The 25,317-nt window shown below is 45.7% G+C and overlaps 6 protein-coding genes across 13 annotated transcripts in view; 5 read left to right on the top strand and 1 right to left on the bottom strand.

The window, feature by feature from the left end:
- The first annotated feature begins 3,208 nt into the window (after positions 1-3,208).
- On the top strand, positions 3,209-4,621 carry LOC108154573. Its single transcript, XM_017284873.2, has 4 exons — positions 3,209-3,358; positions 3,460-3,645; positions 3,682-4,531; positions 4,584-4,621. The coding sequence occupies exons 1-3, from the start codon at positions 3,344-3,346 to the stop codon at positions 4,228-4,230; spliced, it is 750 nt and encodes a 249-aa protein (XP_017140362.1). The 5' UTR covers positions 3,209-3,343; the 3' UTR covers positions 4,231-4,531; positions 4,584-4,621.
- A 704-nt stretch (positions 4,622-5,325) lies between these two features.
- Positions 5,326-7,110, top strand: LOC108154459 (odorant receptor 82a). Its single transcript, XM_017284731.2, has 6 exons — positions 5,326-5,663; positions 5,729-5,924; positions 6,014-6,359; positions 6,421-6,525; positions 6,585-6,737; positions 6,794-7,110. Exons 1-6 carry the CDS (start codon positions 5,336-5,338, stop codon positions 6,842-6,844), a joined length of 1,179 nt encoding a protein of 392 aa, XP_017140220.1. The 5' UTR covers positions 5,326-5,335; the 3' UTR covers positions 6,845-7,110.
- Positions 7,111-15,128: 8,018 nt separating this feature from the next.
- LOC108154366 (omega-amidase NIT2-like) lies at positions 15,129-16,394 on the top strand. The gene is made up of 5 exons (XM_017284631.2): positions 15,129-15,237; positions 15,297-15,634; positions 15,694-15,874; positions 15,943-16,176; positions 16,248-16,394. The coding sequence occupies exons 1-5, from the start codon at positions 15,228-15,230 to the stop codon at positions 16,337-16,339; spliced, it is 855 nt and encodes a 284-aa protein (XP_017140120.1). The 5' UTR covers positions 15,129-15,227; the 3' UTR covers positions 16,340-16,394.
- Positions 16,395-16,642: 248 nt separating this feature from the next.
- Positions 16,643-18,129, top strand: LOC108156805. Its single transcript, XM_017288492.2, has 2 exons — positions 16,643-16,952; positions 17,026-18,129. Exons 1-2 carry the CDS (start codon positions 16,727-16,729, stop codon positions 17,973-17,975), a joined length of 1,176 nt encoding a protein of 391 aa, XP_017143981.1. The 5' UTR covers positions 16,643-16,726; the 3' UTR covers positions 17,976-18,129.
- LOC108156806 (ankyrin repeat and protein kinase domain-containing protein 1) lies at positions 18,104-21,537 on the bottom strand. 2 transcript variants are annotated; one of them, XM_017288493.2, is made up of 4 exons: positions 19,189-20,330; positions 18,750-18,995; positions 18,476-18,680; positions 18,104-18,421 (listed from the first exon to the last, which is right to left on the bottom strand). In XM_017288493.2, exons 1-4 carry the CDS (start codon positions 19,570-19,572, stop codon positions 18,180-18,182), a joined length of 1,077 nt encoding a protein of 358 aa, XP_017143982.1. In that variant the 5' UTR covers positions 19,573-20,330; the 3' UTR covers positions 18,104-18,179. The 2 variants fall into 2 exon arrangements, with proteins under 2 accessions (XP_017143982.1, XP_033245641.1); XM_033389750.1 differs by having other exon boundaries at positions 18,476-18,995; positions 19,189-21,537.
- Positions 21,538-22,687: 1,150 nt separating this feature from the next.
- The window catches only part of LOC108156807 (complexin), a 28,956-nt gene continuing 26,326 nt past the window's right edge, over positions 22,688-25,317 (top strand). For 3 of the 7 annotated variants that reach the window (XM_033388937.1, XM_017288500.2, XM_017288499.2), the window contains exon 1: positions 24,726-24,828. The gene's annotated coding sequence lies outside the window, so the exon portion shown is untranslated. Of the gene's footprint in view, positions 22,807-24,678; positions 24,829-25,317 lie in introns of those variants that run through there. The other 4 variants (XM_017288496.2, XM_017288497.2, XM_033388938.1 and 1 more) reach the window with 4 other exon arrangements.

Here is a 25,317-nt window from a genome sequence, read left to right as displayed (position 1 = left end):
TATACTCGAAAGACTTTGTATGGTTCAGAAATTTTTTGCTAACTTTCATCGTTTTCGTGATTGCAGATACCCATATACCCATATATCCATATATCCATATACCCATATACCTATATGTTGGCGGCCGATTATGATTGACGAACCATTGGGATTAACAATTTTCAATAGTCACTGCATAAATCAATTGATAATTCCATTAGCAATGGCGTCAACTTGAACGGCTTTGACTGAGGCTGTGCTTTTTTAGCCTGATTTGATTTTCGATGACCCAATTGTCGAGGATCACGGATCATTTTGGTTGGCTCGCAGACTTAATTGGACCAAACATGGTTGCATAATTGGTGGCGATGGGGACTATGATACGGACTACGGAGATATGGATGAGTTTTGCCTTTTTGCAGCCAACAATTAAGGTAATTTTTGGCAAGCAGCCGCCGCTGCCAGTCGCAACTCCAAATCTGAATGGATGGATGTCCATCATTGGCTATGACGATGTGGGTCATATCTTCAGTAGGCACAGCGTGGCAAGATGAATGATGATGATGCTTTGATCTATGGCAGCAGATTAATCAAAGCCCAAATGGTATCGGGGTATGGTATGAAAGATGAAACACAATCCCGTCAAATGACCGCTTGGCGTGCGTCTGTATCCCCTCTCCTCGCACGATACTACTCGTACAATTCCTCTGGAGAGCGATTGCATAAGGGCTTATGGGTTTCTTGGGTGTGAGGGCGTTACCAGCGAGGCTGTGCAGTACGCAAATTATGGGCATCCCCGACTCCTGTTGTCCCCACCTCCCACTATCCACTACCAGCTATTATATATAAATATCAAATTTGACGGTCATTGGCTGTGGCATTATGCAATGCTGCGAGTATTAGCACTGTCTTCGCTGGATCTGTTGCATAAACTTTGAATACGAGACAAAAGTACTTTGTCTGCAGCGCCTCGCACTTTCGCATTTCGAACCACATCAATTTCTCTTTCGCGGCCCTTCGTGTGCGGGAAATTAACATTAACATGGTCAAGGCTTGGATGCACGAAATGCGAAGTCGAATTAAATAATTAAAATATTATAAAAATGCCAAAGCAAAATGATAATAAATTGGCAAAGCCATTCCAACCGACTCTCTGGCGATGCACCCAATGGCGAGGCTAAGTGCGAAAATGAACTTCTGTTTCCCTAAAAATCAATGCGTAATTTCATTAACTCTGATACTTAGTTTATTGGTTTTTAATTACGAAATCACGTTGTTTGCATAAATTAACATTCATCGCATTTCCCATTCATCCGCCAGACAGACCCCAATCAATGTGAGACAAAAACTTTCTAGCCACACAAAACCTACCCTTTTTGGTGGACGCGGGCCTAAAGCTCAAAGTTTTCTCTGCCATGTTTTGGTTTTGGCCTCGAATAACCGCATCAACGAAGCTCTCTGAATGCGAAAAGCTTTCCCCAATTGGTGGGGACTCCATTCGTAATACGAGATTCGTATTACAGGGAGAGCAGGTATCGCACGGTGCAAAGAAACAGAATTGGGGGCTTCTTTAGACCCCACATATACCCAAATGCAGTGTTGTACATCCATACCACTTCGCCAACTTACAAGTTTTGATTTAGATTTGGACGTAAGTGAGTATGTACTCACTTTTGCTACCCACTGTACATATTCGTGGCAAAGAGTTAGAAGAAAGAGAACAATTAACATCCGCTTGCTGGTGATCTCCCATGAGTGCTTAGTCCGACTCGCCTCTGATCGCTTTTACTCACGGAAATTGCCTTTGTGTACATATTCTCCATCTCCTTTTAAATCCTTTAAGTAATGGCTTTGTCTAGGGATTATTTGGGTAGTAGTTTGTGCCTTCGGATTTCTCACTAGACTTCAGTGCACATAAAATGAGAGTAGGAGTGAATTATAGTCGAAATATCGTTCTACGTTCTCTTAAACATTCTGGAAGTGTGAGTTTTTCCGAATAATAGCCATTGACAATGTATGTTATTTTTTAGCTTACGTTATACTCGCATTAGAAAGTGTAAGCTAGTCGTTGAAAAGACGAGCAACATCAATTTGCCGCCACTCATCGAAGTATTTCCCAGAACTTGTTAGCTGAAATACACATCTTTGGGTTTCACAATGGCTTGTCGTGTCAGGTGGCTTAAGGCCATGTCCAGCTCCAAGCCATCACATCACCCAATTCGACTGCTTTGACTGCGTCTGATGAAGAGTGAATATGGCATATTCATTAGCCTGCCCCTCGAGCCCCTCGAGCAGGGCTCCCGTACCCTTACCCTTATCCCTGCTCATTCATGTAAACGCCTCATTACACAAGCCGCAAAGTGTTCAGTGGGCATTGCGCTTGGCCCAGCAGGGCCGCCTCAGTACATGAATATGAACAAAAACATTTCGAGAAATAATCAAAAGGGTATTTATTTTCAAGAAAGTTGGGGCCAACCGCTAGACATGATAAATGGACTGCGTTGCAGCTGATGAAGAAACGATCGGCAAGAAAAACACAAGCAAATATTCGGCTCGGCGGGTCATTAATTAAGCCTGACAATGCGGCGGCGGCTGAAGCCGAAGATGGGCCAAATGGGGGAGCTGCTATGGGACAGGAAACCGAGATTCATGATTGACTCGTCAGTGGTGGGTGAGCGTTACCATTTCTAGCTTTGACTCCACGATTGACTTAAATTGATTAAATGTTTGTTTGCAATTTCACTTTTAATAACTTTAATCGATGCGCTGTGCAGCGGTTGCCAAAGGCCGGAGCGTAATGGCAACAGCAGTGGGCAGCGTCGGGGCGACGAGGGATCGAGGCATCGAGGGATCGGGGCTAACAATTAAGCTCTCCAACAAAGACCCGGCTAGGGGAACCACGCTAATTGGCCATGTATTTGTATGTATTGCCAGCAACTACAGCAAGTCTCGCCATTTAATGAGGGATCCGACGAGCCACGAAGGTAAATGGCGAACAAGAAGAAGAGCCGTATGGACGATGGAAGATGAAAGATGGAAGATGGGAGGAAAGCGAACTAAGACAAATACAATGAACATGCAACAAATTGATGCTGTGTGCTGTGTGTGCTCTTTTTGGCAGCTTTGGCTCATACCCCGACACCGACACCGACCGCGACTCTTTCTGGGGCGCTCTGCCTCGAATCTTTGCTGAACTTCACCTATTAAGTCTTCGAGTGCCGGAGTGGCGTCGGAGCTGGAAATTGCGGGTGATGTATAAAAGCCGAGCGAGCAGCGCATAAGTCATACAGTTCACAGCGAACAACTAAGGAAGCTATACATCCATCCTCCTAGTCCCACTCGACCAGCTCAACCAAGCCCAGAAATGCGTGGATTCATTGTAAGATGGCATACGGCAGACGGCAAACGGCAGATGGGGATGACACGAAGGACTGCGGCTAATTAACGGACTAAAACCTTTCTTCTCTTGTTACTCATTAGGTCTTGTGCCTTTCCGCCATGGCGCTGGCTGCGCCCCAAGGGTACAACTACAATCCTGGCCCATCCGGCTTCGGCGGAGTCAGCACCGCCAGTGGCGGGGCCGCCTTCTTCCAGGGCAGCGCGCAGCCCGCTCCCGTGCAGCAGCAGACCTTCTTCCAGCAGCCGGCTGTGCACCACCAGCAGCAGGTCCAGCAGGTCCAGCAGGTGCAGCAGGTGCAGCAGCAGCAGCAGCAGCAGCAGCAGGCTATCGTGTCCAAGCGCTTCTACATCCATTCGGCCCCGGAGGAGGCAGAGGATTATAAGGAGCGCCACATCACCGTCGGCGTGCCCAAGCGCAACTACAACGTTGTGTTCATCAAGTCGCCGCAGCGGAACAACAAGAAGACCATCAAGATCAGCCCAGCCTCCAACGAGGAAAAGACCGTCATCTATGTCCTGAGCAAGAAGGGCGAGAGCGACGTCCAGGCCGAAGTCGTTGAGCAGGCCAGCTCCACCAGCAAACCAGAGGTCTTCTTCATCAAGTACAAGACCCAGGAGGAGGCAGCCCATGCGCAGCAGCAGATCCAGGCCCAATACGACGCTTTGGGAGGCAGCAGCCAGCTGACCGACGAGGGTGTGGCCCCCGTGACCTCTGTCATTGGCGCCTTGGGCGGAAATGATGGACACGCCGAGGCCGGCGGTCTTACCGGCACCGGAGCTGGCCAGATCATTTCCTCTGGCTCCACAGGCTCGTCGCACACAGGCAATGCCTATCTGCCGCCCAATTTCTAAGCAGTTGAGCTGAGCAAGGAATTTCAAATCAAACCCTATGCCCTTTCTAAAAATTGTTGTTAATAATAAACTGAAATCGTTGTTGAATTTAGCCGCTGACTTTCAATGGAAAAGAGAACCTGCCTCTTAAAGCCTCATCACTCAACCGAATCAAAATTATAATTACTTCAAAATTGCTTCACTCCAAAAATGTATCCATAGCGAGATTACCTCGAATTCGTCTTTGCAAAAAATACCTTAGTCATCATGGCGATTGAGGTCATGGATGGAAGATAATAGTGCATATCCAAGTGGAACTCCGGTAAATGGTGACGTAGAAGACACATACAAAATGGTACAAGTACGCAGTTTAGTTTATTTCATTTTAGGGTATATTAAATTTGTGGTTACATTGGATGTGTGTAACACCCAAAAGTAAGCGTTTCCGACCCCATAAATGATGTTCTTGATCAGCATCAATAGCCGATTCGATGTAGCCATGTCTGTCTGTCCATTAACCATCATTAGTTTGAGTGTATCTGGTATCTATCTGGTATGTATCTTTACATTTAGCTGGATCAATCCATACACTCGAGTCCCCTATCCCGATAGCGAGAGAGCAGATCGGTAGAGTGCGAGAGCAGTCGTAAAAGAGAGCCGTCAAGAGCCCGAGAGAGGACTCTCATTATTAAGCTGAACTGAACCTTAACGACGAATTTCTCACATGATATTTCTTGTCTTCTTTCAGTTAAATACTTAATACTTAATAATAATAATACTTAAAGCTGAATTAACCGTGTCAAATGCTTTGGTAAAAGCAAGTATTACCAATAACGTTTGACATCTAAGAAGATAGGAGTGTGATTTACAGCGCTGATGACAAAATGACTGCCGTCAGAGGACCAATTTTTTAATCAAAAGTGGTTGTCACAATTATCATGTCAACATTTCATCGATACTCGTACCGCGGCAATTATAGTTATTAGTTGAAACCTGAGGGAGTCGCTGGCAAAACAAATAATTAAGTAGTAAGTAGGGTAATTAAGATATTCCAACGTTCGGTTGGAGTATATATAACATGTACGTATAACGGGGCGAACCATTGGCTTATCTAATAGCGCAAGTCATGGCTCATATCTTCAAGCTACAGGAATACTGCCTAAGAGCGATGGGACACAGTCACGAGCCGGATAGCTCCGGCTCCGGCTCCGGCTCCAGCTCCGGCGGGGGGGCCTTGAGCCTGAAGCACGTTGTCTCACTGCTCTTTGCAGCATCAGCGCAGTACCCCCTGATCCACAACGTGGTGTACCACCGCAATGACATGGAGCTGGCTACAGCCGGCATGAGTGTTCTCCTCACCAACTTGCTGACGCTCTTCAAAATAGCCACTTTTCTCGTGTACAAGCAGGACTTTTGGCGAATGATCCAGAGCTTCAGGCAAATGCATCAGCAATGTAAATATAATGAGATATTAATTTATGCGCAATCTGCTCCTAATGAAGCCGCAAACTTTTGACAGCGAGTCGGAATATTCGAGACGGAGACGGATACGGCTACGTGGCCGAGGCAAACAAGTTGGCCTCCCTGCTGGGCCGGGCATACTGCACATCCTGTGCCGCCACAGGACTGTACTTCATGGTGTCGCCAATTCTGAAGATTATAGCCAACAGCTGGCGTGGCACAACATATGTTAGGGAGTTGCCCATGCCCTTGAGGTAAGTAGAACCGAGTATGTAGAGTGACTACTCGGTGGACATATAATTGCATCATATCATTTGCAAAATTCGCCTCCCATTCCCGGCAGGCTCCCATTCAACTATGTGGATAGTCCCGGATACGAAATCGGCTTCGTGTATATTTTGCTGGTTACCATCGTCGTGGTGTCGTACGCTTCTGCCGTAGATGGGCTTTTTATTTCGTTTGCCATTAATCTGCGAGCACACTTTCAGACCTTGCAGCGCGACATCCAAACTACGGACTTTTCTCAGTCCGAACATGAGTTCCGAAAGGCCCTTAAAGACTTGGTGGACTATCATGTACGGTTGTTGTCCCTATCCAAGCGCCTACGTGTGATGTATATGCCCATAGTGTTCGGACAGTTCTTTATAACATCGCTGCTGGTCGGCGTCATCATATATCAGCTTGTGACGGTAAGTCGAAAGATGTGCACTTCTATATATCGGAGACCATTTCGGAGCTGTCTACTTGCAGAACATGGACTCGATTATGGCCCTCTTGGTGTACCTATCATTTTTGGGGTCCATCATGCTGCAATTATTCATATATTGCTATGGCGGAGAAATCATTAAAGTCGAGGTACCGCAAAGATAGTCTTCCTTCCTGGTTACGTGGTAATAGTAGTCGCTGTATTACAGAGTCATCGGGTCGATGTTGCCGTCCAGCTCTCCAACTGGTATCAGGCAGCCCCGAAGCTGCGCAGATCCTTGGCATTCATCATATTGCGATCCCAGCGGGACCTGCTCATTAAGGCTGGGTTCTATGAGGCTTCCCTGGGAAATTTTCTTGCGGTAATGATTTGAAGTCCGCTGAAGTCAGTTTCATGGTCACTTTCTTCTTTTTACAGATTTGTAGGGCTGCCTTATCGTTTATAACTCTGATCAAATCCATTGAATAATTGCCGGTCAATAAGAACCACGAGGCTATTGTTATTTACGTTTAATCTTCATCTAATAGAACTAATAAGTATTCGAGTGTAACGAACCTGATCCAACCTTATTCCCAATAATTATTTTTAAACTTGCATATGGTATAATACGAGTGTGTATAATCGAGCGGTGCACAATCTAGAAAACCGAATGATTCAGTTCGGAAGCCAATACACTCAGTAGTACATATATGCACAAGGTTCTTATCGGTTGTTGTCGTTTGTAAAATATGTAGTGTACCAGAGTTTAAATATATATATATGTAAACAGATATATAGGCCCTCGGTATCAGCAGATGACCATGACTGACTTAAGGACGGCGTACAAATAGGGTTGGTCGTGTGCACTCTTGCTAGGCTCGGGTCTAGCTCGCCGGATGGTCGGGGTTCTTCCTCGCCTAATTGTACTATCGTACTCCACTACATTTAAATAGTGCACTTTACGGGAAACTATAAGTGATTATACAAAAACAAAGTAAACTGAAATACTGATAGCGCCGACACGCCAAATAAAAGCCCTACTGAACCATTTCTATTTAGAGAGAACCTAGGTGTTGATTGCCCCTCTCTTCTGTACCCACCCTACCATGACAATGCGTTCGAGTTCTTGCATTGTCCCTTGATGAATCCTTTACTAAGGTTTACCACATTTTATAAGATCCTGGCACGGATACTCGACAGGCCATTTTTATGATTTTAAAGATTCATTTCAATCCAAAAAGATTCATATTTTAATATAATGTGAGACTTCAATTTCAATATTCATTACGTTGCAGTTGTAGAAACACAACAATTGACTTAGCTTCTAATTTGTGGGTAATATTTCCTTAATCCTAATTATCATATAAGTTTAGTTATAAATTCATTATTTTAAAGCATGAAAAACATTAGGGTATAGATATATATATATATATAAACGAGAGAATAAGAATCGAAATCGTAAACAAAAGCTAGATCAGACTGGGGTGCATTATACACACTGAGCAGACGGGTTTGAATCATTATACACTGTATGCATATCTACACTTTCAAGTTAATAGGCTCTTTTGACCAAACTACTTTTTGCTGTACATAATTACTCACTCCGGCGTTATTGTCTTACGCTGATCGTTGGGCCCAATGATGTCGTAGATGTTGACCGCAGCTGTTTAAAATATGGAAATCATAAATATATAATGTATACAATACAATTACGCTACAAACACCGTCGCATAGTCATCAGTCAGTTGTTTTGGTTTTCATAATACAGACAGAAATTTAATTGTTATGCTCTATCGCGAAAATTGAACCAAAAGGTAGCAAACGAAGACAATTTAGTGTGCATATGCACATATGTATGTAGGTATGTACGCGCGTAACATCAAAGAGGGGTGTTAATAAAGTTTCAGTTACATTACGTTAAACTGCTGATGTTCATGCGTTGGAACTTGATAATGAATTAAATGTAAATTGGACAAAACTCGATCCTGTGCTGCTGCTTTGTAGACTGTTGACCGCCTGAAGTTGGTTAGAGGTCAACAGGTGCGATGTACATGGTTCCGGGCCGTACTGACGAATCTTCCGCCAAGCTTGTATTTAGTTATTTATGTCTGAGCAGCACTAAATATTCTTGCGATTAAGGCTGATCTGTTCCACTTGGATCTTTGGAGATTCCGACTTGGTGGCAATATAAGGTCCAGAAAAGATGAATTATGGATGGAGTTGGAGAAACCTCGACAACTGTTCGCCTAAGCCAGCTCCCAGGGTAGTCTTCTCGAGACTATACCGCGATGGGGCAGCTTAGGTACACCTCCCTGCAACATAGGTTATGTCAGCACGTGCACGGCACTAATATGAAAACATACCTCTTTTCCCAAATATATCTGCACTAAATTCTTGTCATTCACTGACCACTGAACTGTACGGCACTTGTAACTATATGCTTCCAGCATATATTTGTGGAAATATATATATTTTCCGGATAGCACTATATATATGTGTGTGCAATATGTATGTTGCTCGCACTCGGAAATTATCACGTCTTTACAGATCGATCAACTTTCTTATATTGTTCAAAGCAGTAATAGACGATGGACTGAGTAGCCAGTGCAGCAGAGCTTTTGAGCTTTTTACTAACTGTGCAATCGTATGATCCAGAACATTCGCAGCAGCATACAACGATCGTCTAATGCACAGCATAGCTTAACTGTGCAATCGTACGATTGCCGTCTATGCTTCCCACTGTCCGTCGCTTGTATGTGTTCGTGGGCGTTCAGACTTAAGAGCGGCTATGGCTTTGATCCAACCTTAAGAGCGGCTAAAGCTTGATCGTTCGAAATATCACTAGGGGGTCTCACGAGACGAAAGAAGATAACCAATTCCCTATATTTTGTGCTGGCTACTACACCACAGATAATTATACAAGACCTGCTCGACGAATAATTATCTGAAGAACTTGATTAGGAGAGATTATTTCCTGATTTGAATGTCTTTCAGATGATACACACCGAGATATTTCTTGTTCCCATCGACCAATTCGTAATAGTACGGACTTCGCTTTTTAATTACCTGAGCGGGAATGAACACAAGGGCTAGTTTAGAACTAAACTTTTTTATAGCACTACTTTGTGTGAAATTTCTAGCATATACCAAATCTCCAATCTTTAATTGTGTATCACGGCAGCGCAAATTGTATCTATGCGAATTTTCTTCGTGTGCCTTATTGACATTCGCTTTAGCCTGTTGCCGGATTAGCTGCAAGGAATCGGGGTTCTCCATTCTAGTATCGTCGTTCAAAAGGTCTAGTTTACGCAAGAGTGCGTAATCCTTCCCATTCAACATCATGTTTTGACCAAATGCTAGAAAATATGGAGAATACCCTGTACTCCTATGTAAGGTAGATCTCAATGAACCACTAATGGCATTTAGGTTACAGTCCCAATTGGAATGTTCGTTACCGATATAAGCTCGTATCGCAGCTATCACGGATCTGTTCAGTCGCTCGCTGGCATTCGCTTGCGGTGAATAAATAGCTGTGCATTTTTGTGTTATACCGAAGCTATTTAAAAATGCCTGAAAGTAGCTAGATTTAAATTGGGATCCATTGTCTGACAAGATGACTTCTGGCACCCCAAATGTATAAAAGAGAGACCCTTCCAGATATTCACAGATCTTAGGGGCTGTAAATTTCTTCAAGGGACACAGAAAATGGAACTTAGTATTGTGATCAACAACTATGAGCAATCCTATGTTTCCCTTTTTTGTGCGGGGGTATGGTCCTAAGAGATCTATGTATAATTTCTGAAACGGCCTATCCGAAGTGAATGGTTTACCCATAGGAGGTCTAAGAATCATATTCGGACTCTTGGTCGTGCGACAAACGGTGCATTCAGATATGTACTTGCGCGTCTGGCTAACCATGCGAGGCCAGAATAAATATCTTTTAAGCTTCTCTATGGTTTTACTCATCCCACAATGTGCGGAGCTAGGGGCGTCATGAGCTTGATATAATACGTTCGTAATTAACCCTGACGGAACCCAAAGTTTCCATGATGCGTTCTCTTGAGACTCATCTCCCTAAATTGTCTCAAACGTTTAGTTGAACGTTTGGGCTTTCTTACAAATTTAAAACTATCTATCTTATCAAAAATTTTCTTACGCGTTGTAATATAATTTGCTTCCCTTTCAGGTAAAGGAGTAAATGAAAAATGATATGCCGTAGGCAGGGTTTCCTCTACTGTTTGTGAGCTGATCTTAGGCTCCCTTAAACTTTGGTCGTTCGTTAAACTAGTAGGTGATTCTTGCAAACTTTTTTCTAAGGATGTGTCTGCTTGTTGTTGTTTAACACATCCTTCTGCCGGTTTCCCGGAGGGTTACATTTGGGACATACCGGTTTGTAAGTATCTTTTGTTCCACACCCGTAGCAAAAGATCTTACGAGGACCTACACAATCGTCAAATTTATGACCTTTGTTGTCACAGTTCCAGCAAGTTGGAACTGACTGTGAAGTACGACGTTGTATTTGACACACTTCATTATGCTCGACCAAGTCATCGAATAGCTGCTCGCTATCGTCTGGACCTGACAATTCCGATACGTATGAGCGAAGAGTCCTTTGCTTGACCGATCTTATATCGTTATAAAACTGCTCGTGCTTACGTACCTCTCGTCGTAATAACGATCTATTGGCAATCTTTAAGTGAAGAAGCTCGTGGTGAAGAGTGGGCTTGGAATTTCTAATAAGTAGATTCACAACATCTTCTTCTGTAACCGAATTTTGAAGCCTATCCACGAGATCTTCGATAGCATATTGAAAGTCATCGAAGGATTCGTTTTCGCCCTGACGACGTTTCCTAATCTTTTCCCAGATATCATAGTCGGTCTCAACATCTTCAAATCTTCTTCTAAACTCTATACAAAACGTATCCCAATTAAAGTTTGGGTAATTTCGATGGAATTTCCAGTACCAATCACTAGCTTTTCCCGCGAATAAAAGATACAAGTGATCACAAAGCAATTGATAATTGTTATAAAGATTTTGTTGCGTTAGAGAACGTACTCGATAAATAAACTCATCCATCCTCATGCAAGTTTTTGAACCATCGAATTTAATGCGCCAATTCTGCATTATACTGGAAACTTTTGCTGGTGCTACGTGTGAGCTCGAATTACTTCGATTTGCACTCGCTCTTGAAAAATCTAAAAGAACTTCTGCGTGACTATCTCGTGCTTGACCGATACCCACGTTATTTGTTTGGTTAATGTTATTGTCACCGGAAACATCGGGAGAGATATGTTCTGGTTGCGTCAGCTGGAGTGACGCTAATTGACTTTGAATCGAAGATTCAATTGTTTTGCTTAAAAATGAAGTTAGTTGTTCCATTAACTGAGCCTGTTGAAGGCTTACAGCAGACTGGACGTAGTTAGCGATTTCCACTTGAGAGGTTATTGGAAGGGTTGTGTTGTTGGTTTCAGTTTCTGTTAGTGAGCGATCTAACCTGGATCGTTGAGTTGCTCTCGTATTCATACCCCTTCTAATAAACTTTTGGCCCTTTTTAGGTCGATTAGACGTTCCGTCTATTGTGCTGAAAGATTCGTTAGCACTAGTTGGTCGTGTTCCTTCGGCGTTAAGCTCGGCTAACAACGGGTTGTTAGAGAATGTTAGTGCCAGAGCAGAACAATCTAATGAACAGGTGGGACATTTTGGGTTTGTCCTAATCTGTTCCAAAATACAAAGTTTATGGAATTTGTGTCTACACGGGGTGTTGGCTATAATCTCACTAGTTCCCAATACTTCGTTGCAAATTCCACAAAATGGTTCTGCTTCCTGCAACGCAGTTGTTATGTCATCTGTACTTCGCCTTACAGCCATTGTATATCAGACAATATTTAAGGAATTAAAGAAAAAAAAAAATAATAAAAAGGAATTATATAAGAAGGTATTAATTGTAATAATAATGTCTGTCTTTCCCACATGCCAGAATACTTACGAAATATCTATTTGGTTTCAGTAGGCTTTTCTATTTTCGTTAATATGGACTAATTATCAGTTAATGACCTCGTGCACTGAATCATTGGACAACTATCGCGATTTGGCAATATAAAATTGTAAATCCGAATAACTCAAGATGCCTAAAGTGAAAAAGCAGGTTTGCTTTGGTCGATCAATCCAAAATAAACTGAATTGGAACCGCTAAATCCTAAAACAATTCCTGTTTATTCTGATCACTGTATGATATTGCATAACTGTCTCTGATACTCACAATTCGATACTGTAGGTCTGTTTTGGTCAACCAATCCGAAATAAAATGAATTGCAGTTGCTAAATCCGAAAACCGAGTCAAAGTATAAATTTTGAAATCTTTAACCTTTGTGCAATATTTTGCAAAAGAAAATGTGTCGTTGAAATTTTGATGTATTACCGGTTGAGCTTGGAGAACCAAGGCAAGATTTGCTTGTCTTATTAAAATAAACGGCCTATATAGTAAGACACTATAAATCCAAATTTTAATATCGGCTCTGAATTGGTTTTAGATTCTAAGGCAAGTTGCCTGGCCCCACGTTGGGCGCCATAAATGTGTAGTGTACCAGAGTTTAAATATATATATATGTAAACAGATATATAGGCCCTCGGTATCAGCAGATGACCATGACTGACTTAAGGACGGCGTACAAATAGGGTTGGTCGTGTGCACTCTTGCTAGGCTCGGGTCTAGCTCGCCGGATGGTCGGGGTTCTTCCTCGCCTAATTGTACTATCGTACTCCACTACATTTAAATAGTGCACTTTACGGGAAACTATAAGTGATTATACAAAAACAAAGTAAACTGAAATACTGATAGCGCCGACACGCCAAATAAAAGCCCTACTGAACCATTTCTATTTAGAGAGAACCTAGGTGTTGATTGCCCCTCTCTTCTGTACCCACCCTACCATGACAATGCGTTCGAGTTCTTGCATTGTCCCTTGATGAATCCTTTACTAAGGTTTACCACATTTTATAAGATCCTGGCACGGATACTCGACAGGCCATTTTTATGATTTTAAAGATTCATTTCAATCCAAAAAGATTCATATTTTAATATAATGTGAGACTTCAATTTCAATATTCATTACGTTGCAGTTGTAGAAACACAACAATTGACTTAGCTTCTAATTTGTGGGTAATATTTCCTTAATCCTAATTATCATATAAGTTTAGTTATAAATTCATTATTTTAAAGCATGAAAAACATTAGGGTATAGATATATATATATATATAAACGAGAGAATAAGAATCGAAATCGTAAACAAAAGCTAGATCAGACTGGGGTGCATTATACACACTGAGCAGACGGGTTTGAATCATTATACACTGTATGCATATCTACACTTTCAAGTTAATAGGCTCTTTTGACCAAACTACTTTTTGCTGTACATAATTACTCACTCCGGCGTTATTGTCTTACGCTGATCGTTGGGCCCAATGATGTCGTAGATGTTGACCGCAGCTGTTTAAAATATGGAAATCATAAATATATAATGTATACAATACAATTACGCTACAAACACCGTCGCATAGTCATCAGTCAGTTGTTTTGGTTTTCATAATACAGACAGAAATTTAATTGTTATGCTCTATCGCGAAAATTGAACCAAAAGGTAGCAAACGAAGACAATTTAGTGTGCATATGCACATATGTATGTAGGTATGTACGCGCGTAACATCAAAGAGGGGTGTTAATAAAGTTTCAGTTACATTACGTTAAACTGCTGATGTTCATGCGTTGGAACTTGATAATGAATTAAATGTAAATTGGACAAAACTCGATCCTGTGCTGCTGCTTTGTAGACTGTTGACCGCCTGAAGTTGGTTAGAGGTCAACAGGTGCGATGTACATGGTTCCGGGCCGTACTGACGAATCTTCCGCCAAGCTTGTATTTAGTTATTTATGTCTGAGCAGCACTAAATATTCTTGCGATTAAGGCTGATCTGTTCCACTTGGATCTTTGGAGATTCCGACTTGGTGGCAATATAAGGTCCAGAAAAGATGAATTATGGATGGAGTTGGAGAAACCTCGACAACTGTTCGCCTAAGCCAGCTCCCAGGGTAGTCTTCTCGAGACTATACCGCGATGGGGCAGCTTAGGTACACCTCCCTGCAACATAGGTTATGTCAGCACGTGCACGGCACTAATATGAAAACATACCTCTTTTCCCAAATATATCTGCACTAAATTCTTGTCATTCACTGACCACTGAACTGTACGGCACTTGTAACTATATGCTTCCAGCATATATTTGTGGAAATATATATATTTTCCGGATAGCACTATATATATGTGTGTGCAATATGTATGTTGCTCGCACTCGGAAATTATCACGTCTTTACAGATCGATCAACTTTCTTATATTGTTCAAAGCAGTAATAGACGATGGACTGAGTAGCCAGTGCAGCAGAGCTTTTGAGCTTTTTACTAACTGTGCAATCGTATGATCCAGAACATTCGCAGCAGCATACAACGATCGTCTAATGCACAGCATAGCTTAACTGTGCAATCGTACGATTGCCGTCTATGCTTCCCACTGTCCGTCGCTTGTATGTGTTCGTGGGCGTTCAGACTTAAGAGCGGCTATGGCTTTGATCCAACCTTAAGAGCGGCTAAAGCTTGATCGTTCGAAATATCACTAGGGGGTCTCACGAGACGAAAGAAGATAACCAATTCCCTATATTTTGTGCTGGCTACTACAAATATTAAATGCAACGTCTACATACTATAGGGTTATGTAAACGTAATCCAGAGGGGCATTCGACGTTGGTATAAAGAGCTGCGCGTCAGTTCAGAGCCACATTTGAATATCATCCATTGTCAGTCCAGCATTCAGCACTTCAGATGACCAGCAGTGGGACAGATTTGACCAAGCCCAAGAATCTCTTATAAGCTCCATTGGAATTCTTGCAGATCTCACTCTCGCACTGTTGCAATTGCCCGTGGGCGCTGATGTGTCATTGAACGTACGTCGAGCGGTGGAGGGCATTACACAGCTGAAGGCGGAAAATCCGGAGCTGCAGCTGGCCGTCCTGCCGGAGAGTTTCAACGCGCCGTACGGGGTAGAGTACTTTGCCAAATACGCCGAGTCGATACCAGATGGGGCCACATGCCGAGCGCTGTCGCGCCTCGCCCTGCAGTTGGGTCTCTACATAATTGGGGGCAGCATCGTGGAGCGCGAGGCAGGAAAACTGTACAACACCTGCACCGTGTGGGCGCCCAACGGCAGCCTCATCGGCAGGCATCGCAAGGTAAGCCTTCGCGAGCTCTCGTATCTAGGCAGCCCAGTGACTTACTGAGACCCTGGCAGATTCATCTGTTCACCATGAACATTGAGGCCGCTCACGGTGGAGGCGTGCAGTTCGATGAAGGGGCTGCCTTAACGGCTGGCTCAGAGCTGACGGTAGTGAAGATTGGCCAGCACAAGGTCGGCATTGGGATTTGCCACGACAAACGCTTCGAGGAACTGGCTCGGATCTACCGCAATTTGGGTGAGACTTTAGTCCATACGCCGTATGGCAGTGGTGCGTGGATGTGATATGCATGCATTTCCCTCAAGGTTGCTCTATGCTGGTCTATCCATCCGCCTTCTGCATATGCCAGGGACCCATGCATTGGGAGCTTCTGCAGCGCGCCAGGGCCACGGACAATCAGCTTTTCGTTGTCACCTGCTCGCCCGCCAGGGATAATATGTCGGGATATGTGGCCTACGGCCATTCGATGATCGTGGACCCCTGGGCCCGTGTGCAGCGGGAGGCGGGCGAGGGATGCGAGTTCATTGTTGAGCGAATCGGTGAGTTCGGTCATTACATGCGGAAGGCCTGGCCGCAACACAGCAGAGTATACGTACTTTATCCCCCGTAGACTTTGACATGGTTGAGCAAGTGCGTCGCCAGATTCCCATTCACCAGCAGCGCCGAACTGATGTGTACGCTAAGGCCAGGGCGGACTCTTAAAGCTGGACTACACAACGAATTTCAATTAAATAAAGAACAATTAATAGCAGCGGGAGAGCAGTTCACTGATATGACTTGGCTTGCTTATCGCCACATGGACGCACAAAATTTTGAAAACAAATCGGAACGCTATATTACAGTATTTAATACCGACTTTAAGATACCCGCTATTCAGACTCATGTTTCGTGCATTAATATGTATTATCTGTATATATTTTCTTGGGTACTCGCGTACCGGGCACTCAGAGAAATGTCTCGACGCTTGAGTCTGGGTAATGGCAAGGGACGTAGATGAGTGGTATCAATGCCAGTGGCTCGGATGGGCTTCAGTCCAGAGCTCGCTCTCAGTGCCTTCGAGGACGCGATTGAAGAAAGACGCAACAAAGAATGAAGTCGTTGGGGTTGGGAGCTGCATTTGCCCTACTTTTCTGTGTGTGGTTGGGCACAGCGCAAGCGCAGGTTGGCTATGTGCGGCATCTGTCGGAGCTGCGCATAAAGGAGCTCAACGATCTGGCCATTCGGATCGGGGACTCGATCAACCCGGAGATATACGCCTGCGACAGCTATTTCGACTACGTGTGCAGTCGTAATCGACCCCTTTTTTCGATTATGGGTAGGTAGTAGAGCAGTCGAATTATCGAGCAGTACGAATACGCATACCAACATACCCATACCTATCTCCGTAGGGCACATGCCACGGACAACTGAACTCATCCAGCTGCTGACCCAGCTGCAGAACGACCCCGAGCAGTTCGAGGCGAAGCAGAAGCTGATGGACTTCTTCATCTCTTGCAACACCCTGCGCTCTCTGGAAGACTGCTATCGCGAGACATTTGAGTTTTTCAAGCCGCTCTTCGGATTCATAATAACCAAGAATGTGGCCAACAGCCACGAGCTGCGCGACTTCCTGGATGTCCTGGACCGCTTCGTCGCCAGGTCGAAGAAGATCTTTCGCTCGGACTCGCATCCCATTCTCGGCAAACTGGCCACGTACAAGGAGAAGTTCCGCACCCCCGGCATCTACTTCCACTCCGGCGACCTCAACCGGGAGTACAAGGCCCTGCGCATCTACCGCGAAAGCTATGAGCACAACATCCGGAACCTGGAGCAGCATCGCAAGAGAAACTCCACCTACGAGCTGGGAGTGCAGAGAACCATGCTGGACTGGAGCCTGTACCTGTTCCAGAGCAGCAACAAGCCCATGTCCTACTTCTACCCCACCTTCACCGTCCACCTCTACATGACACTCTTCAACAGCACCGAGCGGCAGCGCGACTTTACGCGATTCCGGGAGGAAGTTGAGTGCCTCAAGCTGCCGCAGTTCGTCAATGTGCTGGACGAGGCCCGGGTGCTGGCTGTAATCTACCTGAAGAGCTTCCGCTACGCGTGGCATGACTATAGCGACTGGATTACCTCCTTAACGACGCACCGGGAGATCTACGACCACGAGGACACTATACTAAAGAAGTACCACCTAAACAACAAACGTTTATTCTTCACGCTCTACGCACAAAATTTCTGTGAGTTTGGCAAGAATCTGGCTGAATCGCTGTTCTACTTGGGTCTTAAGCAGAACGAAGACTTCATCAATAGCTACTCGTGTGGCTATCAGACTGAAGTTTCCAGTTGCGTCTGACCAACTAGCCAACTAATTGTAATTATCCCTATTCCGATTCCGAATCAATTGTATCACAAACTCATATTTTCCCATGGCTTTATGCTGCGAGTAGCAGTAAGAAAACTCATGGCTTCCGCCTGTTATAATATACTTTGTAATGATATAGCCTTTTACTCTGCGGGTCTTAAAGCTCTCTCATTAGTCGGTTCTTCCTTCCTACCACTATTCGCGGAAATCCCTTTTTGCAGCTTGTTCGAGGGGCTGTTCCTTTGCCGCCGCTTCTGCGGTCGCGGCTGCCTTTTCCACCCTAAACTTTTGCACCTTGTCAAAGTAATCCCGAGCCTCCTCCCTGCGATAAAGTTTTGCCAAGTCGCTGCAGGATTTGCCGACGCCATCCAAAGCCGCCAGATCCGCCCCGTGGGTAACAAGGAGTTTGATGAGCTCCAGGCCCGCGTCCATAACCACTGAAACCGAAAACCAAGTTAAAATACCATTGGATACAGCCCCTCTGGACGTACCCCCGTGCATAAGCAGAGTCCAGCCGCAAGAGTCCCGAGCCTCCAGGTTTGCCCCCGACTCCAGGGCGAACCTCACCATTTCTATCTGATTAGCGTCGACGGCGCAGTGGGCGGGCGTCATGCCGTTGCAGTCCGTTGCCTCCAGCCGCGCCTTTTTGTTCAGCAGGATGCGCGCCGAGGGCAGGTGTCCGTAGAAAAAAGCCAACTGCAACGAAAACAGGACAAGGCTGTCAGTGTGCGACTGTCGCATAAGAGCACTCTGGCAGGCACCAACGTGGAGCGGCGTCCGTCCGTTGCCCGGGTTGCCCAGATGCACGCTGCAGCCTGCCGAGAGCAGCACATCTATGATGCACATCTCGCCCTGCATGATGGCGTTGGCCAGCGGAAGAAAGCCATTTGGGGCGGGGTATTCTATTAGGCTCGGTCGACGCCGCAGCATGCGCTTCACCAGGAACTGCTGCCCCTTTCGGATAGCACGGTTCAAGCAGTTGGTGGAGGGCAGCGCTGCCTCCGTGCAGGCCTAAAAATAAAAAGCAATAAGAAGCATTAAAAGTATCCGTTACTAAAACGCTTCCGCTATTGACAATTGTTGCGTTTTTCTCATTCTGCAAGTATGCTTTCGCCGAAAAAACATCTTTGCCACGAGCTGGAAATGGAAATCGAAGTGGGAATGGGAATGGGAAAACTCCCAGTCCCGACTTTAGTATATTTACAATCACATCCGTTGAGATGGCTAAAGTCACGTAGCAGCGGCCATCCTCAGAGATTTTCAGCGCTCTTATGCGCAGTCGGTGTCCAAAGTTCTCCTCCAGATTGGGTATCTCTGTGGGGGAGCTGCTGCTCCATTGCACCTGCCGCCAGCCGTGCCGCCTGTGGTACTTCTCGACGCTGTAAACCAATGCATTTTGGAGTGGCGCCCAATCCAGAACCACGCTGTTGATCGTCTGCTGCAAAATTCGGGGCTCAAAGCCCGGCCACCGTGGCTCTAGACTGGACTCAGTCGCTGGATTGAAGTTCGGAATCGGTCCCAGCTGACTTTCAAAACTTGTATCGCTTTGCTTCTGCGACTGTCTATTGTTGAATGTGTTTTCGGACATGCTGCAAGCCGTTTATACACATTTAGCCAATTTGCCAGCCTTATTGGCTTTGCTTGCCACATGCCGGCTAAGCCTCCTATCCCTTCCACGCCCATAGCAATGGCAGCGCCAACAGCCAACAACCAAAAGCCATGGCAACGGCAATGGTTACGAAAACCCCTTGGGCGGGGGCCAGCTCGGTCGAGAGGATTTGGGATTTTTGTTAAATCAATAAATGGGTGCAATGTCGCTGGTGACGGGATGAGGATTGGGATGGGAATGGGGATGAAGATGGGGCTGTTGATTGCTGATTGCCTGATCCGGGCCCGTTCGTTCGCCTGTCCCTGGCAGACGACTCTTTTTGTTTGCGTCCGATGTGCTGATATTGCCACTGTGGATGAAGTGGTTGTGCTGGTGCGGTGGATGGCCTGGATCAATGCATGGGTGGGTTCCCTTGGTTACATAGTTTTTGATGTACTGAAACTGAAACTTTTGTGTCCTTGGGTTGGGGTTTGACTGTGTGTTACTTAACGAGCCTTTGACACACTCCGTGCGGTGATGACTCCGGAAATTTGTGTCGGAGACTCGGGTATTTATCTGCCCGGCGCATTGTGCCAACTCATCGACCGCCACAGGGACACGGACTCCGACCAACACAGAGATACTAGTATCTTACTCGTAGCGGCAGCCGGAGTAGGGGCCCGCCGGAATTGTCAGGCACAAAGGCTGGCACATACACATGCAAAAAATTATCATTTGTCAAAATCACAACATGAAACCGTTTTAAATTAAGCCACTCTGCCAGTCATACGCCCACGCCCCCATGCCGCTGTGCCGCCACTTCGTCTCAACTTACTCGCAAAAGCCTCATCTCATCCCGCCGGGCTTGTGCTTGTGCCTTGTGCTTGTGCTTTTGCCGGGACTTCGAGCTGGCATTGTCTGTGGGTGAAGTGAAGTTCGGTTGTCATCTTTGCGGCGGCTGCTGTTGAATCCTCATTGATTGAAAACGACCGCAAGAGCCTTCCACGGGGACGGAGAGGAGAGGGGAGGAGTGGAGCGCCCCGGAGCGGAGACGGAGGTATTCAATATCATTATTTTGTGACAGGGGATCAGGGGAAATATAATATTAGCATCGTCCTGTAGCTGGCAACTCGAAATAAGGAGAACGATTCATAATACGCTCGTAATAAAGAGCCGTTTCAAAAGGCTCTTTTACGGCCTTTAAAAACTCGAGACAACCCAATGTATTCAGTCCGACCAAGATAAAGCATCCAATCTCCAAGGCAATACCAAGTTAGCCATCCGGAATGGTGTTCAATGAATACATTTGGATCAGGAAAGCCCTATACTCCGATGACGGGCGAGATAAACTATCAATGAAAATGTTTCCTAGTGCATCAGGTGCATCCTCCTACATATTCCCTTTAAATGGACCACAGTCCTTGCTGGTGACGCAAAGGTCCAGCAATGCAAACGTTTTACTTCCTTCATTGATCTTGACTTACTGGGCACTCTTTGCCCTGAGATCAAACAACTGCTTGTTCCACCAGCCTTTAGAAACGTAAAGCTCAGCCCTCTAAAAAGAACACCCCGCCGCTTTAAAGCCGAAGAATATATAAGTATTTGCTGTACATATCTGCAGACTTCATTTCATAAAGCAGTAACGTAACGTTTTACGATTGTCGGAATGTTTTGCACGTGGAGTTAAATGGAAAAATGTTTGATATCAAATATGTTCCTTTTGCATTCATTTTGGCTGAGGAATACGAGTACATACTGTATTTTTACTTTTATTGAGATAGTTGTTCCCAGGAACACCTGATGATAGGATGGGACAATTTTTGTCCAATTGTCCCCCAAGGGCATCTCAGTTTCGGTGATTGTCTCACAAAAAGAATGCGTTCTCTTGCTGTCTACGCTACGGAAATCTCCAGGCGAATGGGTCTCCCGGCTGTCATTAGGGCCCAAATAAGCTGGAAACGGCTGCCATGCGCCAAATGCGCCCAATTTGCCTGCCGACTGCTGAGGACGGGATGAACAATGGAAAGAAGGACGGAAAGAAGAGCGGAAGGCAGTGCCAAAAATAATCATAACCAAACCAATAGACGATGTGGAGCGCCTTAGCGAGCTCTCCGGAATCGAGGAAGACAAGGAGGAGGTGGCGACGGCGGAGCACCCAAACAGGTGGCATAAAGCGAAATGGGTTTGATTTTAATCAAAATAATGGGCTCCGGCACCGCATGATGACGTCTATGGCTTAATTAAATAATTTATATATATTACGCATACGCCCTGTGCACGCACACACCCACAAGAATTCGGGAACGTCGCACTCCTGTACAAACGTGCAAATTTGTACGTTAATGTGCAGCAGAGGCGACAATGGCCCTCCGAGCAGCAGGGCGGATTCTCCTTGCGAGTCGAGTGGCAGCAAGAGGGCATGCTACTAGTCGGCTGCCTTATCAGCGCCCCGCTTACACTCGATATCTTCCGGCTGGTGCGTGAGGTTTACAAGCGGAACAGCCCCATAAGGGCAGCGCACAAGGAGCCAGAAATTAGCGAACCCAACGCCTGTCGCCGGTTCCTGTACGCATATCCGTGCGAGCATCCATCCGTAGTCGACGTACGAGCATGAAGCAATTTGCTTATCAAGCCCCGAGAACCCCGAGAACCCCTCATATGAGTATGCGGCAGTGGCCCGCATCCAGCAGATACACTTGCAACTACACTTACGTCCACACTTGCAGTTACATGAGGGAAAAGTTTGTTATTAGCTGGCTATTTGGCTGCAAGCTTTTGGCCAGCAAGCTTTCCTTTTTTTGGGGGGTCGGCTGTCAAAACTGACAGAAGTGGGCCCAAATCTTGCTCTCTGCATCTCCGTCCCTTTGTCTCTCTCTCTCTCTCTCTCGCTCTCTATCTCTGCCTCTCTGGTCCCGTATGCTTGGCCTGCTCTCTTTCTCTCTCTCTCGCGCTGTCTCTCTGTCTCTCGTTTTGAATGTTATTGCCACAAAAATTTACACTGGCTAACAGTTTGGCATTTCGCTGTACGTTTTCGGCAGTTTCGTGTAGTTTTGCACCAGGAAAAGCGACAGAGCCGAGGCAGAGGCAGCAGCAGCAGAGCAAACATTTTTCGGTGTGTATGCCTCGTGGCCGAACTCTCCTTCAGTGTGACGTTGCTGTAGTTCCGCGAGCCTAGTGCCTATTGGAGGAATATACGAAATATTTGTAGTTTTACGGTGCCTTCGACGGTTGTAGGTAAGCCCCCTGGTGCGACGCGTTGTACCGCCAGTAGTTGGAGGTGAAAATTTCTAATCACATTTCCCTGGTGCTATCAGAGGGAAAAAAAATGATGTTACTTCGAGTGCTGTTTCGCGTTCTGTCGCTTTTCCTGTATATATCCATACCCATACCCATACCCATACCCTTGACTATGCCCATACCCACAGCCCAATCCGTACCCATTCTCCGCTTCCGATGCCACTCCCGTACTGCCGCACTCCGTGTATTACCCCAGAGACAGCAATGCCGTGGTGGCCAGGACGTGACGTTCATCTTAAGCAGGGAGCGTCCGTCCATCAGCTCCGTGGGAGCGGGAGTAATAAGCAATTTGTGGAGGAAAAGTTAAATCGCGCAGCGCAGCGCAGCGAGCACTGGCGAGAAATATAATTGATTGGTATATAAAAAGCGGAGCAAATCCAGTTCCAGTTCCACAGCAGAAAGCAACAAAGCCAGAACAATCCACATAAATATATTTAAGTATACATACATCCATACAAACATATGTACATACATATACATATATGTATCTATAGGTATGTATTGTATACCCATTGCGTTGGGATGAAGATGAAGGCCTGCGAATTGGTAGGAAACTATAATTGTTTGAGTGGAAAACAATATAGTCGAGCCACTGCTGCTGGCACGGGAAAGCCTGGATTTGTATCACACTAATTAGAAATGGAGGAAGTACGAGGCTGCTTTGCGAGATCGCTTCAAGGCAATTGATGCACTTGTCACGGCTAAATGCCGACCACAGACCACCGGACGGGCGGATTGGTGGACGGTTGGACGGGTGGACAGGCGGACGTGGCCAGAACTTTGCAATTTCCTTCTTTCAAGCTGTGCGCTTCCGACGCTACGCAAAAGTTGTGGATGGATGTCTGCCCAGAGTTGGGCTACAGAGCTCCCCATATGCAAACAAACTATAAAGGCAGCTGACAAACGAACAAAGCCAAAGACGATGTCGTTGGTTGTGGATGTGGGATGTGTATGTGTATGTGTATGTGGGAGTGTGGGAGTTCCGATGTGGAGCGGGCTGGGTGTGGGTCTGGTGGTGGCAGCGATGATGATAATGGTCTTCCACAACTCGTTAGCATATGCCCCATACGGTAAAACAGCAGGGAAAACAAAGCGATAACAGGGACAGGCAGCATATTATCAGAGCGTTTTGGCCTCTTGGCCAAATCACGAGCGTAGACGGCCCGACAGCGAGAAAGCGAGAGCAGAAGCAGAGCAGAGCAGAGCCATAGCCAGAGCAGAACAGAGCCCAGGCACGAATCAATATCGTATTTCCTGTGGCCACTCCGGGCGCAGGCGCCGGCGCACAGATGTGGGCAACGCTGTATTTCAAAGTCAAAAAGTCAAGAGAGTGGGAGAGCAAGAGAGATTGAGATTGGACAGGGGAGTGGGGCTGAAGAGAATGACAAAATTATGTAATAGACAAAAAGTAAATGCAGATAAATATATTATTAGTCGAACAAAAAGGCAAAAAGTCAGCGCCAGCGGCCATTACATAAAAGCAGGCATGGCATCGAGAACAGCAACAAAAGCAGAGATGTGCTGATGCTCGGAGCGCTTTACCTTTATATGAGCGTAATTCGCGTACCGTACCCGTACCCGCTTTCCTTGCGTCAGAGCAGGGCGGCGAATGGCTCTCTCTCTCACTCAACAAGAGGAACCAGAAACACGACACAAGAAACGCTCAAACGAGCTCAAAAGCTTCGCTCTGGCGTTGAGTGCTTTCGACTCAATTATTGGATTCTAGGGAGGCAGAGGGGAACGGCACTGGAACTGGCGCTAGCGCCGACTGCGCTGCCTGCGCCGCAGCAGCCTACAGCTGGTCGCCGCTCTGGGTCTGGCTCTGGCGCCGCATGAGCCGAGTTTTCCATGTAGGGAACACGGCAGTGTGCTGCAGAAGAGTGCGAACATAGCATGAAGTAAGAAGCGCCGAATAAAACATAGTCACGGCCTGCCTGGGCGGAAAGTGGAAAACCAAAAGTATTAAAAAAGCACACACCTATACACAAGCACACACACTCACACACGCACATGTGCGTTCCACCGTGGCTGTGTGAGTGAGTGCATTACATACTGGTACATTATGTACGAGTATGTTTGCACATTGTATATATGTATACGTATACATATACATACAGATGTAGGCCCAGGCTTAACAATAAAATAAAACGCAAATCGGGAGCAAATCGCGAGCCCACTACGCACACATCACAGATCACAGTGGCCCAAAAACCCCCTACCCACCGCCAATCCGTTCTTCCACCGTTCCGTTCCGACCCCCGAAATGGAAAACTAATTCAATTATAAGCAATAAATTCTTTCGAGCTAATTCAATTACGCTATGAGTTGACTGTGGGAACAGCTTTATGTAATAATCAGTGGCGAAAGGCTGCGCGAGCGAGAGAAAAAAGTTTCGGTCCTCTGGCACACTCCACTCCGTTCTCAAAAAACGTATTGGATCGAATTTGT

The sequence above is a fragment of the Drosophila miranda genome, chromosome 2 (assembly GCF_003369915.1).
Source record: "Drosophila miranda strain MSH22 chromosome 2, D.miranda_PacBio2.1, whole genome shotgun sequence".
Taxonomy (NCBI): Eukaryota; Metazoa; Arthropoda; class Insecta; order Diptera; family Drosophilidae; genus Drosophila; species Drosophila miranda.
The sequence above is the reverse complement of the archived record's forward strand: the minus strand, read 5'-3'. Positions and strand labels throughout refer to the sequence as shown.

Coding starts and splice junctions, on each gene's coding strand:
- LOC108154573 (XM_017284873.2), top strand. Junction 3,646..3,681: donor CTGTGCACCACCAGCAGCAG/GTCCAGCAGGTC, acceptor CAGGTGCAGCAG/CAGCAGCAGCAGCAGCAGCA.
- LOC108154459 (XM_017284731.2), top strand. CDS start 5,336: ATGGCTCATATCTTCAAGCTACAGGAATACTGCCTAAGAGCGATGGGA. Junction 6,360..6,420: donor TCATATATCAGCTTGTGACG/GTAAGTCGAAAG, acceptor GTCTACTTGCAG/AACATGGACTCGATTATGGC. Junction 6,738..6,793: donor CCCTGGGAAATTTTCTTGCG/GTAATGATTTGA, acceptor TTCTTTTTACAG/ATTTGTAGGGCTGCCTTATC.
- LOC108154366 (XM_017284631.2), top strand. Junction 15,635..15,693: donor TCATCGGCAGGCATCGCAAG/GTAAGCCTTCGC, acceptor AGACCCTGGCAG/ATTCATCTGTTCACCATGAA. Junction 15,875..15,942: donor TCGGATCTACCGCAATTTGG/GTGAGACTTTAG, acceptor ATTTCCCTCAAG/GTTGCTCTATGCTGGTCTAT.
- LOC108156805 (XM_017288492.2), top strand. CDS start 16,727: ATGAAGTCGTTGGGGTTGGGAGCTGCATTTGCCCTACTTTTCTGTGTG. Junction 16,953..17,025: donor ACCCCTTTTTTCGATTATGG/GTAGGTAGTAGA, acceptor CTATCTCCGTAG/GGCACATGCCACGGACAACT.
- LOC108156806 (XM_033389750.1), bottom strand. CDS start 19,572: ATGTCCGAAAACACATTCAACAATAGACAGTCGCAGAAGCAAAGCGAT. Junction 18,996..19,188: donor CCATCTCAACGGATGTGATT/GTAAATATACTA, acceptor TTTTATTTTTAG/GCCTGCACGGAGGCAGCGCT. Junction 18,422..18,475: donor GACTCTGCTTATGCACGGGG/GTACGTCCAGAG, acceptor TTTCGGTTTCAG/TGGTTATGGACGCGGGCCTG.